General features: G+C 38.6%; 1 protein-coding gene across 1 annotated transcript in view; it reads left to right on the top strand.

Moving 5' to 3' along the window:
* LOC137634906 (microtubule-actin cross-linking factor 1-like) overlaps positions 1-15,832 on the top strand; it is a 1,614,628-nt gene that overhangs the window by 265,114 nt on the left and 1,333,682 nt on the right. Inside the window, exon 44 of the mRNA XM_068367453.1 lies at positions 5,172-5,371. Coding sequence (XP_068223554.1) covers positions 5,172-5,371 — 200 coding nt within the window. The remainder of the gene's footprint in view (positions 1-5,171; positions 5,372-15,832) is intronic.

The raw sequence follows: 15,832 nt of genomic DNA, 5'->3' as shown, positions 1-15,832 counted from the left end.
AACACTTAATGCATGTACTACAGTACCCTAAACTAAAACAGGCACAAATATTAAAGGTGATTTTATATCATGCATTTCCTAAATATGCTAAAAAGCACGATAAAAAATGGCAACCAATGTTTTGTTTACATTTATCTCTGATCATAATGTAGAAACAAACTGGAGGTAGAGCTTTGCTTATTACCCAGACATATTTCCCATACTTTTCCCTTAGAACTACATCACATCTTCCTACTTTAGATATATAGATATATATATATATATATATATATATATATATATATATATATATATATATATATATATATATATATATATATATATATATATGTGTGTGTGTGTGTGTGTGTGTATATATATACAGTATATATTTATATGTATACACATATACATACCTACATATATACATAAATACATGCATACATATATATATATATATATTACTGTATATATATGGGTTATGGAAAAAATCCGCGAAGTGGTGAATCCGCGATGGTCGAACCGCGAAGTAGCGAGGGTTCACTGTATATGCATTCCCTCCGTTCAAGATTGTCAACAAGGTACTGCAGAAGTTCGCCTCTCACGAAGGGACAAGGTTGACGCTAGTTGCTTCCCTCTGGCCCGCGGGAGAATGGCTCACCGAGGTACTTCGATGGCTAGTAGACGTTCCCAGAACACTTCCCCTAAGGGTGGACCTTCTACGTCAGCCACGCGTAAAGAAGGTACACCAAGGCCTCCACGCTCTTCGTCTGACTGCCTTCAGACTATCGAAAGACTCTCGAGAGCTAGAGGCTTTTCGAAGGAGGCAGCCAGAGCGATTGCTAGAGCAAGGAGAACATCCACCCTTAGAGTCTACCAATCGAAGTGGGAAATCTTCCGAAACTGGTGCAAGTTAGTATCCGTATCCTCGACCAGTACCTCTGTAACTCGAATAGCTGACTTTCTCTTATATCTGAGGAAAGAACGATCTCTTTCAGCTCCCACTATCAAGGGTTACAGAAGCATGTTGGCATCAGTCTTCCGTCACAGAGGCTTAGATCTTTCCAACAATAAAGATCTACAGGACCTCCTTAAGTCTTTTGAGACCACGAAGGAGCGTCGTTTGGTTACACCTGGTTGGAATTTAGACGTGGTACTAAGATTCCTTATGTCAGACAGGTTCGAACCGCTACAATCAGCCTCCCTGAAAGATCTCACCTTAAAGACTCTTTTCCTGATATGCTTAGCCACAGCTAAAAGAGTCAGTGAGATTCATGCCTTCAGCAAGAACATCGGATTCTCATCCGAAACGGCTACATGTTCTACAACTTGGTTTTCTAGCCAAACACGAGCTGCCTTCTCGGCCTTGACCAATATCGTTCGATATTCCAAACTTATCGTATGATTGGAAATGAACTAGAAAGAGTCTTATGTCCTGTAAGAGCTCTTAAGTTCTATTTAAAACCTTTACGAGGCCCGTCTGAAGCTTTATGGTGTTCAGTTAAGAATCCATCTTTGCCTATGTCAAAGAATGCTTTATCCTATTTTATCAGACTGTTAATACGAGAAGCTCATTCCCATCTGAATGAGGAAGACCAAGCTTTGCTGAAGGTAAGGACACACGAAGTTAGAGCTGTCGCAACTTCCGTGGCCTTTAAACAAAATAGATCTCTGCAAAGTATAATCGACGCAACCTATTGGAAAAGCAAATCAGTGTTCGCGTCTTTTTATCTTAAGAATGTCCAGTCTCTTTACGAGAACTGCTACACTCTGGGACCATTCGTAGCAACGAGTGCAGTAGTGGGTGAGGGCTCAACCACTACAATTCCCTAATTCCATAACCTTTTTAATCTTTCTCTTGAAATGTTTTATTATTGTTTTTGGGTTGTCCGGAAGGCTAAGAAGCCTTTCGCATCCTACTTGATTTGGCGGGTGGTCAAAGTCATTTCTTGAGAAGCGCCTAGATTAGAGGTTTTGATGAGGTCCTTTAGTATGGGTTGCAACCCTTCATACTTCAGCTCCTAGGAGTCGCTCAGCATCCTATGAGGATCACGAGGCTCAGTAAGGAAGACGTACTTAAAAAGGCAGAGTAATTGTTCAAGTCGACTTCCTTACCAGGTACTTATTTATTTTATGTTTGTTATTTTGAATAACTGCTAAAATGAAATACAAAATACTTAGCTCATAATAATGTCAACATGTAATGCTGGTCTCTACCCACCCCCCTGGGTGTGAATCAGCTTATATGATCACCGGCTAAGTTTAATATTGAAAAATGTTATTTTTATTAATAAAATAAATTTTTGAATATACTTACCCGGTGATCATATATTAAAGGACCCTCCCTTCCTCCCCAATAGAGACCCAGTGGGCCGAGGAGAAAATTGGTTCTGTGTTGACATGGAGTACTTGAGTACCTGCTCGACAGATGGCGCAGTTGATGTACACCCCCACCTGTATAGCGATCGCTAGCGTATTTTGTCCTTAGGTTTTTCTGTCGGGCAGCAGAGCTGACAGCTTATATGATCACCGGGTAAGTATATTCAAAAATTTATTTTATTAATAAAAATAACATGTTTCCAGTAGTAGTGATGGTTTTCCATGTCGTGTTATTGATAGCTAAAGGATTTCAGCATTGGAGATGCTGTACTGAGTTCAATAGCGCTTGAATTTGAGGGTCTATCTTATATACACTGTTTGTGCTTTGTACATTAAAATACTGGCCCTAGAGTAGGGGAGACAATATTTCTTTGGTATTTTATGTCATATTGGATTCCCTGTTCAAGCCTTTTACTGGAACATACTTGGTGACTGTACAATGCCTACCTAAAGGTTTGATTTCCTTTGTCAAAACCACATTTTTTACTTCATGTATGCAAATAAATGCAACATTTATCTTTCAATATAACTTTCCTTTAACCTGTTAAGCGTCACCCACGTGATAAACCGTTCACCGCGATCTACTCGGTACCGCCTTCAACTGCATATTCCGTTCATGACTTTAACTGCCTTTATCAAGTCGTCAGTCTCGTGATAATACGTTTACTCGTATAGTAAGTGTAGGATCACCACTTGGCAACACTCTCAGCATATGGGGGATGTAAATAGAAACTTATATGATGTCTGGCAACTATTTTTCTGAAGGTAGCTTGATGTTAGAAAACTGGTTTCCTTTCAGTGCGCTTCGGGCGTTCATGCAGATAAGATTGTTTGTTATTCCTTTTACAATGAGCGGTCTAAAGGTGAAGGTTATTTCTTTAGATGAAATAAACGATACTGTTGTTGAGGAATTTGATAATGATAACCTGTTTGATAATGAGAGCACAAGTTCTGAATCCTACAGTGATGAGGATATTGAAGAAACAAAGTTTTCTTTCGATGCAAAGAGCAAAAATGACTTCTCATTGCCGAATGACTGGACAACGATATTTCACAAAACTATATAGGAAAGGAAATGCCGAGAGAGAGAGAGAGAGAGAGAGAGAGAGAGAGAGAGAGATAATAAAGTGGATAAATAATGTACAAATATATGACGAACATATTTGAAAACTATAGAGGAAACGATATGGAGAGAGAGAGAGAGAGAGAGAGAGAGAGAGAGAGATAGAATAAAGTGGATAAATAATGTACAAATATATGACGAACATATTTGAAAACTATAGAGGAAACGATATGGAGAGAGAGAGAGAGAGAGAGAGAGAGAGAGAGAGAGGGAGAGAGGGGGGGGGGGAGACTTGTCCCTTTGATTTTATTGCTGATCCTGGCGTAAGATTTACGATTGAAGATAAAAAGAACCCATTAGAATATTCAGTATTATGCAGCCTTTTGAAATGAAATATTAGTAGTATTAATTGTTTTTTTATTCCACCGTTTAATTAATATCCCTACTTTTAACTATAAATATGAATTATAAGCATAAAGAAATGATATTAACATTGAAAAATTATCATTTGTGAAATGACCGCTCAAGGCGAAAAAAGCGTGACGGTACGTTAGCGGCAACCTGGTCCAGGGGGGACGCTTAACAGGTTAATTCATGCGAATTTGTTTGCATATTGTTGGTACCAATTCTTTACTCATTTTATTCAAGTATTTAGTATTAGAAATTATTCAGTTCATCATTTTAGACCGTAAATTTGTTGATAAAATTTCAAGATAAGTTTGGCTGTTAATTATAACTATAGTTCTTATTTCTTTGAACCTCCCCGAGTGTTCATATTGCAGTCTTAACCAGCCAAGTCTTGATAGTAATGAGCCTCAAAAACCTTTAAACTTCTTTAGCTTCCTTGTTAAATATCAGAAGGTCAATGAGTCTAGTTAAAAGTGGCAATTTATATGTGTCTGGTTGCTAACCCCAACCTAACTTCTCAGGTCAGGTTTAGAGGTACAGTACTGTAATAGTGTTCCATTCAGTAAGGGTTCAGATGGTTCACTGTACCTCACAGATTCGAGATCCTTTCACAGAGCCTCAAGTTCTTTAAGTACAGACCCTTCTGCTGTTAAACCCTTGCATTCCCTCAACTAGATTGCAAAGCAGAAAACATAGTTGGTATTCTGGAACTTAATATCCTCCACTCACTTTAGTAAGCTTTCTTCATCAATCTCATATTACATATGTTGTTAATCTCATTATGCATGTTTTTTGTTTATTTGTTGTTATGCTGAATGTCTCTGTACTATTACCATATTTAAAAGTTTGTACACTGTACTATTACCATATTTAAAAGTTTGTACACTGTACTATTACCATATTTAAAAGTTTGTACACTGTACTATTACCATATTTAAAAGTTTGTAACAGCAGATTTTTCTGTGTCATACAGTATTGTATTTTATTTCTTATTGTAGTAAATTGGTATTCAGTGTAAGATTTTGTATCAGTTAAATTGGATGGTACCATGATCATTGTTTACAGTTTGAAACAATCAAATGTGTTTTAAAGTGTTTTTAAAAAAAAAGGTTGGAGATAATGATATCCAGAATTGTCAGATACAGTATTCAAAATTCTCAACTATAACCTTACCAACAACAGGTCGATCTTGATGAGGGATGAGGATTTTTATATCATCATGTCATTAAGTCATTTGAATTTTCAGAAAAATACTATACAGTATAATGACTAAAATATATTCATGTTATGGTCAGGCGTGAAGATTGCCTTGTTTTTTATAATTTTATATTCATATTTCTAGGTTAATCGTGGCTACACAGAGCGCCATTCACACTGGTTACAGTGTTCTGAAAATTGGAGAATGCTGCAAAAAACCACAGAAGAATTTAGTGTCTGGCTTACTAGTATTGAAGAAAAAGTCCAAGCTACTGGTAGTCAACCTTTGCCTGAAGCTAAGATGACCCAAAAAGAATTGGAAAAACAAGTGACTCTTAAACACAGGTAAAAATTTTTTATTGAAGAATTTACTTTTTTAATGCATAAATACTGTCCTTTCATAAGATCATCACGAGGGTTGAGTGGCACCCTGGGGGAAAAGTCTATTATGGCACCTACAAAGCAGTGGAGGGGAGGACTCTTTTCATTTGAGTGTATTAATCTTGTCAGGAAATGTTTGTCTTCATTATTTCAAATCTATTGTGTTGAAAATAAAACATTTTAATATGATTAATAATTTTCTTGGATGATAGAACACAAACAGAATTCGCAAACTGATATAGTTTGTTTTACCAATATCAGATATATTAGATTAATTATTAATCGTCTATTTTATCTATTGATAAATAAGATAAAATGAAACTATAGTAAAGCATCACATTACCCAGTAACTTTCAATTACCAAAGACAATTGGCAAATTAGATAAATACTATTAATATGGAGATAAACATCAATAAATCTAGGGGCTAAGAAAACATAAAATGTAAAATTTGTTGCCAGTATAGAAGTTAATATTAGAAAAGGAAATTTTGTGGTTAAGGCTGAATAGTTATAGTGCCTGAAAAGAAAACTGATAAGAACAAAGTTTTCCTTCCATCTTGTGACAGAATTACTATGTCTCTTGACTATTTTCATGGGCAATTATTTTTCTGGCTTTTAACAACTGCTGACACCCCCCTCCCTCCCAGCTCTAGTGAAAAAGTGACTGGCAGTCTCTGTTGAGGGAAAAACTTGAAAAAATAGGCACGAAAAGCAAAGAACTTCCTTTTGATAGGTAAATAGACTAACCATGCCCAAAGAATTTCTTAAAACCCAAAATCTATAATGAAATACACACCATTGTAGTGTGTTTGAACATAAACTTATACAGTATATATAAAATATTTTATCCATGGAAATTGGGTGTAACTTATCCAGCCACCAATCTATTTTGTTGGATAATGACAAAGAAATAGTTTTAAGCTATTTTATAGGAAAAAGGCATAGATCTGAAGCCTAATATTCTTTGAAGCATTGTTTGGAAATTTACTTGAAAAAAACACAATTTTTTAGTAAGAATGCAAAGATCGTATATCACTAAAAAAAAATACAATTGGGGTTAAAAAAATGCAATGGGAACTTTTTAAACACTATTAATATATTTTTATTATAATTACCCTTTATTGTAATTCATTGTACTGTATTCTTTAATATGATCACGACTTAGGCCGATTGAAATAATGATATTTTGCAATTACTTCAAACTCCTATCTCAATGGATTTCTTTCATTCTAAAAGATGTACATGGGAAAGGTTCATATCACTTTTTTTCTATATATGTCCTGTATTATTTTATCACTTATATGAATCATTTTGAATAGCAGCCAATTATCATATGGAAGTTTCCAAAATTTTTTAAGTTAATGTACAGATTGTAGGTTATAAAATTCCCTATCTTTTCATGTTTGAATAATAAAAATAACCCATATTAAAAAAGCACAAGTTTTGAGAAATCGATCTTCAAGGTTTTTTTTGTTGTTGTTAAATATACCGTATATTACCATGTAAAGGACGACCCCAAATTTCATTTGGAAAAAGCGTTTTTATCATATACAGTACTCCATGTAATGGGTGAATGGCAATTTCAAGGGCAGCCTAAAATTACAAAACCTTTATTGTAGATCTTATGACACACAATCTTTATTGTTGTTACCGTTATATATTTATATTTTTAGATTATAGAATAAGCTGCATTTTTTGAAAAAAGTATAAAACTAAAATAATTCATGAGTTTGGATACAACGTTTATATTATTCACTGTATATTTACATATTGTCATTCCTAATTTTTCTCCTATTCTTATTCAGTATTTTGCAACTACGAAAATATGTTTTTAAATATTTAACTTAGCCGGTGAATACAGTATATAGCTGCAACTCTGTTGCTCGACAGACAAAAAACTGTACAAAAAAACTCGCTAGCGATCGCCATACAGGTTGCGGGTGTGCTCACCAGCGCCAACTGTCGGCCAGATACCAAACTCTATGTAAACAAAGACTCAATTTTCTCTCTGTCGACGTGTCGACAAGACGTACTTTACTCGCTGTTGAAACCTGGAGTTTTTCCCATCATCTTTGGTGAAGTACTATATTCTGGTTTGAGCTTTCGCTAGTGCAGGTGTTTTATCTTCATCTTAAATCTTGAACTCGTTTTGGATAGATTTAATTTTTGGTGACAAAGAGAGTATGGACTTTCTTTGACTTTTAAATGGCCGACCCTTGCCTTAGACGGAAGTGTGTTTAGGCTTTTAGTAATTATCTTATCACGTTATAAATTAATTATAGATTTTCCTCTTCGATTAACTTTCCATTTATAATAAACATAAAAAATAAATTTTAATGTTTTGTTTATATGCGACCTTTCCTGAGAGTAGGCGGTCCTAACTTGGAAACCGAAGTTAATCAACGTTGAGCCCTTTATATCGTAAATAGCTTTTATAGAGCTAAGGATTTAAAACTTTTTAAATGAACTATTTTATGAAAGAATTTCTTTGAATAGTCTTCGTACTGTTTTCAAAGATGAACTAACGTTTAGTTTATTTATGCTACGCAGTTGTTGACGTTCAGGACGTTCAACATGCGCTCTATCGTTACGATAGAGAGAGAGTGTATCACGGTTTCACTTTGCAGAAAGAGTAAATCGATTCTGACGTTTTGTTCATTCTTTCTAAGCTTAAATGTTTTAAATTCTATTTTAAAGGAACTTTTTAATTGAAATACCTTTCAGTTTTTTCCTTTGGTCAAATAACATGTTTTTTTGACGAAATGTAATTGGGCTCTTCTCTTAGGTGTGAAATCAAGAGAGAAAGAGAGAGAGAGATAGAGACGGAGGGAGAGAGAGGAGAGAAAACGTTCCGTTCAAGCGGGTAACGTTGTTCTCGAGTTGCTCTCGTACCTAGTCTCTGTACGGGGAGAAAGGATAAAACGTTTTTAGTTTTTTATTCTCGTCCCCAGGCTATGTGCGGTGAGAGATTGAAAACGTAGTTTTGAATGAACTAGTGTTTAGTCTCTTCCCCAGCCACTGAATTTTTTATCTTAAAATATGTTTTCTGTTTTTTTGCTGGTATTAATGAGCTTGCATTATACGCCTGATTTCGCAATTACTACCTTTTGATGAGGGTAGAATTGCGTGTTTCAGGTAGAAATCAGTAAAAGTTTCGATTTCAGTGAAATAAGTGCAAAACAGAAAATCGAAGTGATAAAGTGATATTGCGCAAAGTGTTACAGTGTTGCGTCCGAGGGTTCGTCTGTTCGTGCCTGTCGTTCACCTAGTCCGGGACCTCTTGCAAGCTCCCAACCCAGGGGAGAAGTAATGTCGAACGACTTATGGGTTCGAGAGGCCTTGATCAACGAACAGACGTTTTCCCTCTATGGTATCGGGTGTATCTTACCAAGATCTCCCCTACCATAAGGCGAGAGAGACGTTTTTTCTCCTCGTCATCCGAAGGCTTTTCGCATAAGAAACCCGTAACAAGGTTTCGAAGCCCTTAAGCGAAAGTCAGTCCTTTCAGGACAGGTCCAGCGTCCTGGTTACAGCCATTAGGACAGCTCTGACCCTATGCAGTCATCGGAAAACTGCTCGCCGCCTAACAAAAGCGTAACACAGACTCCGAGAGTCTTTTTTGTTGGCAAAAGTGTTGCGGTCACAGACGTTACCCTCGTCTCTTACCACAACCATTTCCGTTGATCCTTAATGGGTTGTACGGCAAGACATGCAGAATATGCTTGCCTCCCTTATGGAAGACTATTCTGCCGATTAGTCCGTTGAGTCTAGCCGTTTATCTTATCGATATCCTGGCTTTCAGCCAACCTAACGTTCCTTTGTGCTTCCTGTTGACGTTGGCGTAGCTAAATCACGTCAGTCAGGTTGTTTAGAACCACACTCGATGCGGTCTCGTGTGGATTTTCAGCCACATTTGGACGTTAGGCCACTTGCTGATGCTCCTGTTGACGTTCAGGACGTTCGCTAACAATCGGAGTTGACTTGTTTTGACGCTGTGCGTCAACCTCCGCATTCTAGAGTTGTTTTGACTGCTCAGTCTAGGCAGTCAAAGCAGTCTCGAGTGGACGCTGTGCGTCCTCACGCACCTGTTGTTGTTGACAGTTCAGTTGTTGACAGTTCACAGACTGTCAAGCAGTTACATGACGTTGCGTCCTGGTCCGCTACTAATGCACCAGTGAGTGTGGACTCTGCTTGTAAAACATTGCCACCACGGTAGGTCTCTCCCTTGCTTGAGACAGCTTTTATCGGACAAGGTTCCTGTAGATGAGGAAGTTGCTGTTCCCCCTCCTACTGATATTCCCTTGAGGACTCTGTCAGACGGAGAGGAGACTAAAGCTGCTTAGCCCTATATGGACTTTAATTAAATCATGATGATTTTTTTAAGGATCTTTGTCCGGATCTTTTTGTAACTGCTGCTCCTCGTTCGCCTAGACGTCAGAGCTTACACTAGGCCTAGCTACTTCGAAGCCGTTGTTTATAAGCTAGTGCTCTCTCGCTCTCCTAGAGAGCTTTACGTTTGCTAGGCGACTGGTTTATCACCAGGAGGAGTTTGGGGGATACAGCCTTTGCTTTCCCTTCTTTTAAACTGGCTTATAGAGCGAGAGTCTGATATGACACGAGAGAAGTTCTCGGCTTGGGAGTTCCTGCCTCTGCCCAGATAGACTTCTCAAATCTCGTAGACTCTCCCTGGCGCCTGGCCAGGAGACGCTCCAAGTTTTTTACAGGTCAACTTCACAGCTGTTTTCGAGCCTTTGAAGTTTTGCTGTACAATTATGTCATGCATAAACAAGGCTTTCAGGGATGGAAAGCGGTACCGCCTCAGTCGCTAACCCCGTCTGTTGCCGCACCTGCTCCCGTAGACCCTAAATGGGCTTTGCTGCAAGACATGCAGTCCAAGCTTGCGTCCTTGATAGAGGACTTTAATGCGGAGAAGGTTGCTGCCGAACCTTCTGGCCAACAACCTTCCAACCGGTCGGTTGTGCGTCCTGTTGACGCTGAGGTAACCTTCTCGCGTCTACCAGTTGAGGTGGTTCCTCCACCGATGCGACCCAGTGTGGGTTGCCAGCCGCACCTTGACGTTAAGCGACGCTCGGAGGTGGTTGTTGACGTTCAGGACGTTCAACAACCAGCAGAGGTGACTTGTTGTGACGCGGTGCGTCAACCTCAGCAACCTGGTATGGTGTTGACTGCACAACCCAGACGGTCTAGACAGTCTCGGGTGGATGCTGTGCTTCCTCGCGCACCCATGGTTGTTGACAGTTCACAGACTGTGCAGCAGTTCCATGACGTTGCGTCCGGATCCGTCACGCATGTACCAGTGCGACCGGACTCAGCGAGCCAGACGTTGCCCACTCCGTTGCCGTTTCCTCATCAGTTTTCGGATGTGGAACTATCTGATGAGGACGTTGCTGAACAACAAGACGATCAGCCCCCAGAATAGATCAAGCCCTGCTATCCATCCAGAAGATGCTGAAGAAGGAACGCTGCTCAGTCAGGCTGTGGATGAGTCTGGTGGGGACGCTGTCATCCCTGGAACAGTTTGTATCACTAGGAAGACTACACCTCCGTCCTCTTCAATACCATCTGGCTTTTCACTGGAAAAAGGACAAGACGCTAGAAGCGGTCTCGATCCCGATTTCCGGAAAGATAAAGTCTTGTCTGACTTGGTGGAAGGACAATATCAACCTAAGAGAGGGTCTTCCCCTGGCTGTTCAGACTCCCCACCACGTTCTCTTCTCGGACGCATCGGACTTGGGCTGGGGCGCGTCACTGGACGGTCGGGAATGCTCAGGTCTGTGGAACTCGAGTCAGAGGAGCATGCATATCAACTGCAAGGAGCTGTTGGCAGTTCATCTGGCCTTGAAAAGCTTCGAGTATCTCCTTCGAGGCAAAGTGGTGGAAGTAAACTCGGACAACACCACGGCCTTGGCGTACATCTCCAAACTAGGAGGTACCCACTCACTGACGTTGTACGAGATCGCAAGGGACCTGCTCATCTGGTCAAAAGGTCAAGACATCTCCCTAGTAACGAGGTTCATCCAAGGCGACTTGAACGTCATAGCAGATTGTCTCAGTCGGAAAGGGCAAGTAATTCCAACCGAATGGACCCTCCACAAGGATGTGTGCAAGAGACTTTGGGCCACTTGGGGTAAACCATCCACAGATCTCTTTGCAACCTCGCTGACTAAGAGGCTTCCAATCTATTGCTCTCCAGTCCCGGACCCAGCAGCAATACATATAGATGCTTTCCTCCTAGATTGGTCACATCTGGATCTCTACGCATTCCCACCGTTCAAGATTGTCAACAAGGTACTGCAGAAGTTCGCCTCTCACGAAGGGACAAGGTTGACGTTAGTTGCTTCCCTCTGGCCCGTGAGAGAATGGTTCACCGAGATACTTCGATGGTTAGTAGACGTTCCCAGAAGTCTTCCTCTAAGGGTAGACCTTCTACGTCAGCCACACGTAAAGAAGGTACTCCAAAGCCTCCACGCTCTTCGTCTGACTGCCTTCAGACTATCGAAAGACTCTCGAGAGCTAGAGGCTTTTCGAAGGAGGCAGCCAGTGCGATTGCTAGAGGAAGGAGAGCGTCTTCCATTAGAGTCTACCAATCGAAGTGGGAAGTCTTCCGAGACTGGTGCAAGTCAGTTTCTGTATCCTCGACCAGTACCTCTGTAGCTCAAATAGCTGTTTTTCTCTTATACCTGAGAAAAGGACGATCCCTTTCAGCTCCCACTATCAAGGGCTACAGAAGCATGTTGGCATCGGTTTTCCGGCATAGAGGCTTAGATCTTTCCAACATAAAGATCTGCAAGACCTCCTTAAGTCTTTTGAGACCACCAAGGAGCGTCGTTTGGCTACCCCTGGATGGAATTTAGACGTGGTACTAAGATTCCTCATGTCAGACAGGTTGGAGCCGTTACAATCAGCCTCCCTGAAAGATCTCACTCTTAAGACTCTTTTCCTGGTATGCTTAGCCTCGGCTAAAAGAGTCAGTGAGATTCATGCCTTCAGCAAGAACATCGGATTTTCGTCGGAAAAAGCCACTTGTTCGCTGCAACTTGGTTTTCTAGCCAAATGAGCTGCCTTCTCGGCCTTGGCCTAAATCTTTCGATATTCCCAGCTTATCGGAGATCGTAGGCAATGAACTAGAAAGAGTCTTATGCCCTGTGAGAGCTCTTAAGTTCTATTTTAAGCGTACTAAACCTTTACGAGGCCAATCTGAAGCTTTATGGTGTTCAGTTAAGAAACCATCCTTGCCTATGTCAAAGAATGCTTGGTCAGACTTTATCAGATTGTTAATACGAGAAGCTCATTCACATCTGAGTGAGGAAGACCGAACTTTGCTTAAGGTGAAGACGCACGAAGTTAGAGCTGTAACAACTTCCGTGGCCTTTAAGCAAAATAGATCTCTGCAAAGTATAATGGACGCAACCTATTGGAGTAGCAAGTCAGTGTTCGCGTCATTTTACTTGAAAGATGTCCAGTCTCTTTACGAGAACTGCTACACACTGGGACCATTCGTAGCAGCGAGTGCAGTAGTGGGTGAGGGCTCAACCACTACAATTCCCTAATTCCATATCCTTTTAATCTGTCTCTTGAAATGTTGTTTTTTATAGGTTGTCCGGAAGGCTAAGAAGCCTTTCGCATCCTGGTTGATTTGGCGGGTGGTCAAAGTCATTTCTTGAGAGCGCCCAGATTAGGGGTTTGAGGAGGTCCTATTGTATGGGTTGCAGCCCTTGATACTTCAGCTCCTAGGGGTCTGTCAGCATCCTAAGAGGATCGCGAGGCTCCGTAAGGAAGACGTACTTATAAGGCAGAGTAATCGTCTAAGTCGACTTCCTTACCAGGTACCTATTTATTTTGTTTTTGTTATTTTGATAACTTCTAAAATGAAATAAAAACTCTTAGCTCATAAGATGTAAACATATTTAACTGGTCTCTACCCACCACCCTGGGTGTGAATCAGCTATATATTCACCGGCTAAGTTAAATATTTAAAAATGATATTTTAATTATAAAATAAATTTTTGAATATACTTACCCGGTGAATATAAATTAAACGGCCCTCCCTTCCTCCCCAATAGAGACACAGTGGGATGAGGAGAAAATTGAGTCTTTGTTTACATAGAGTTTGGTATCTGGCCGACAGTTGGCGCTGGTGAGCACACCCGCAACCTGTATGGCGATCGCTAGCGAGTTTTTTTGTACAGTTTTTTGTCTGTCGAGCAACAGAGTTGCAGCTATATATTCACCGGGTAAGTATATTCAAAAATTTATTTTATAATTAAAATATCATTTTCACAAGGTAGAATTAGATAGTCTTATCTTTAATTTTGAGGTTTCGGACAACCACCACTACCGCCATCTCTTGACAAATAATATAAATATTCATAGTTGTCCGAAACAAATTTCTGGTGGCGGAAGTATTGTTATAAAGAAAAAAATAATTTGTATTTTTATTTTACTTAAACACACAACTACAGTGTATGATTATGAGCATATATGCTGTTAAGCCAATCCTTCCTAACTACATTGTTGGTAGAAAAATTAATTACCGGTACAAATATGGAAAATTCTAGGTTTCAGACCTAGCCTACCAACAGATTCACACAACAGACCCCCCGAGTACAGTACCATAAATAAATGAAAATATAATTACCGGTAAATATTCTTATTTTACTCAAACATAAAACTATATACCGTAATTAAAATGAGTATATTATATGGTTTCAAGTCAATCCTTCCAAACTACTAACCTATCAATGAGCGATTTACAATTAGAATATCCTAATAATAACACAAAAGAGATTGAAAAAAATGAATATTTTCATAATTCCAAAAGTATCTCTCGTGTAATGGGGGAACCCTGACTTTTTTCATCCAAACTGGTCTTAAACTTTTGCCCTTTACACAGTAATATACAGTACTATAGTATGCATAAGTATCAGGTTTTAGGGGTAATGTTTATCAACACTGGGGATCTTATGGTCATAACCATCCTATTTCAAGGTTATTTATTAAGCAGGGATTAGCCCTTTTCTTCAAATCCAGAAATATACGAACTGCATACTTGTACCAAATGCCCACTCGAGTAAGACTTTGCCAGCTCAAGATTTTCTTGTTAGTGTACTTTCTGGGCAAATTTTATGCTTTATTCATATATAGTTATCGTCTCTGAAACTTTATACATCTCTCAAGATAACCGTAACATAAAAATTGTATATATATCAACAAGCAGACAAAGAAATACAGGTTTAATTTTTTTTTTTTTTTTTAAACGGTACTTGAGTATGTATAAGTTTGGGCTTTTAGCAGTAATTTTTCTCAACACTGATGATCATAAGGACGTAATCATCATATTTGAAGGTTATTTAGTGAACAGTGGTGAGTACCTTCCCTCAAATCCAGAAAAATATATGCACCAAATGCCTACACAGGATTATGATATAACTAGCATAATATATTCTCATCTTCATATTTTCTGGGGAAATTTTATGCTTTAGTCATATTTAGTTATTGTCTCTGACACTTTGTGTATCTTTCAGCACAACCATAACAAAAATTGTAAATATACGAACAAGCAGACAAAGAAATACGATGAATATAAGCTAGAAAAATGCCATTAAAAGTGTACTTACGATGCTATCGAAAAACACATAAAACCGAGAGCCTCCTTGAGTGGCTAAAGAGAATTGTTAATGGGAAACTGACATAAATATCTTTCCCTTAAACTCTTAAAAAAAAGTAAATAGATAGGTACTCTGGTCAGAAAAGGGTTGAGTAAGAGACCGGACGCACTTACATAAATATAAAAAAAAGAAATTTTAGTAAATTGTTTTCATGATAAAGACTGTTTAAGATATCAAATACAGTATAGACATTCTCCAACCCAAAAATGCAATACAGAAGGTCCTTGATTTACAAACATTCAACTTGCATATATTCAGAGATACAAACACAATTCTAACTGAAAATGATAAAGATGGAGATAAAAAAATACTGTAATAAAACAATATTGTATCATTTAATATAGAAAGCAAAATGAATTTTGTAATAACCTGATATCAATTTCATATGATACCTGGCTATTTGTTGACTTTTGCTGCTGGAAATCATAGGTATGGGATTCAGATTAGGCCTACCCAAGGTCAAAATTTAACAAATTTCTACTTTCAAACAATTCGAGTTACAAACAGCTTCTTGGAACCAATGAAGTTTGTAAGTTCAGAACCTTCTGTAATCTGAATTTTCAAAATGTGAATATTTGATTGATAGCTTATTCATACTGTATAATGTTTCTGTACTTGTTTTTTCAATTACTGTATTTGTAATTCACACCCAAATATTAAGGTTTGGTCAATAATTTTGTATTAATTGTTATAAGAATAGAATTGAATTTTTTACTGTATTTAAAAAATCAGATT

Source organism: Palaemon carinicauda, chromosome 45 (genome assembly GCF_036898095.1).
Source record: "Palaemon carinicauda isolate YSFRI2023 chromosome 45, ASM3689809v2, whole genome shotgun sequence".
Classification (NCBI taxonomy): Eukaryota; Metazoa; Arthropoda; class Malacostraca; order Decapoda; family Palaemonidae; genus Palaemon; species Palaemon carinicauda.
The sequence above is the reverse complement of the archived record's forward strand: the minus strand, read 5'-3'. Positions and strand labels throughout refer to the sequence as shown.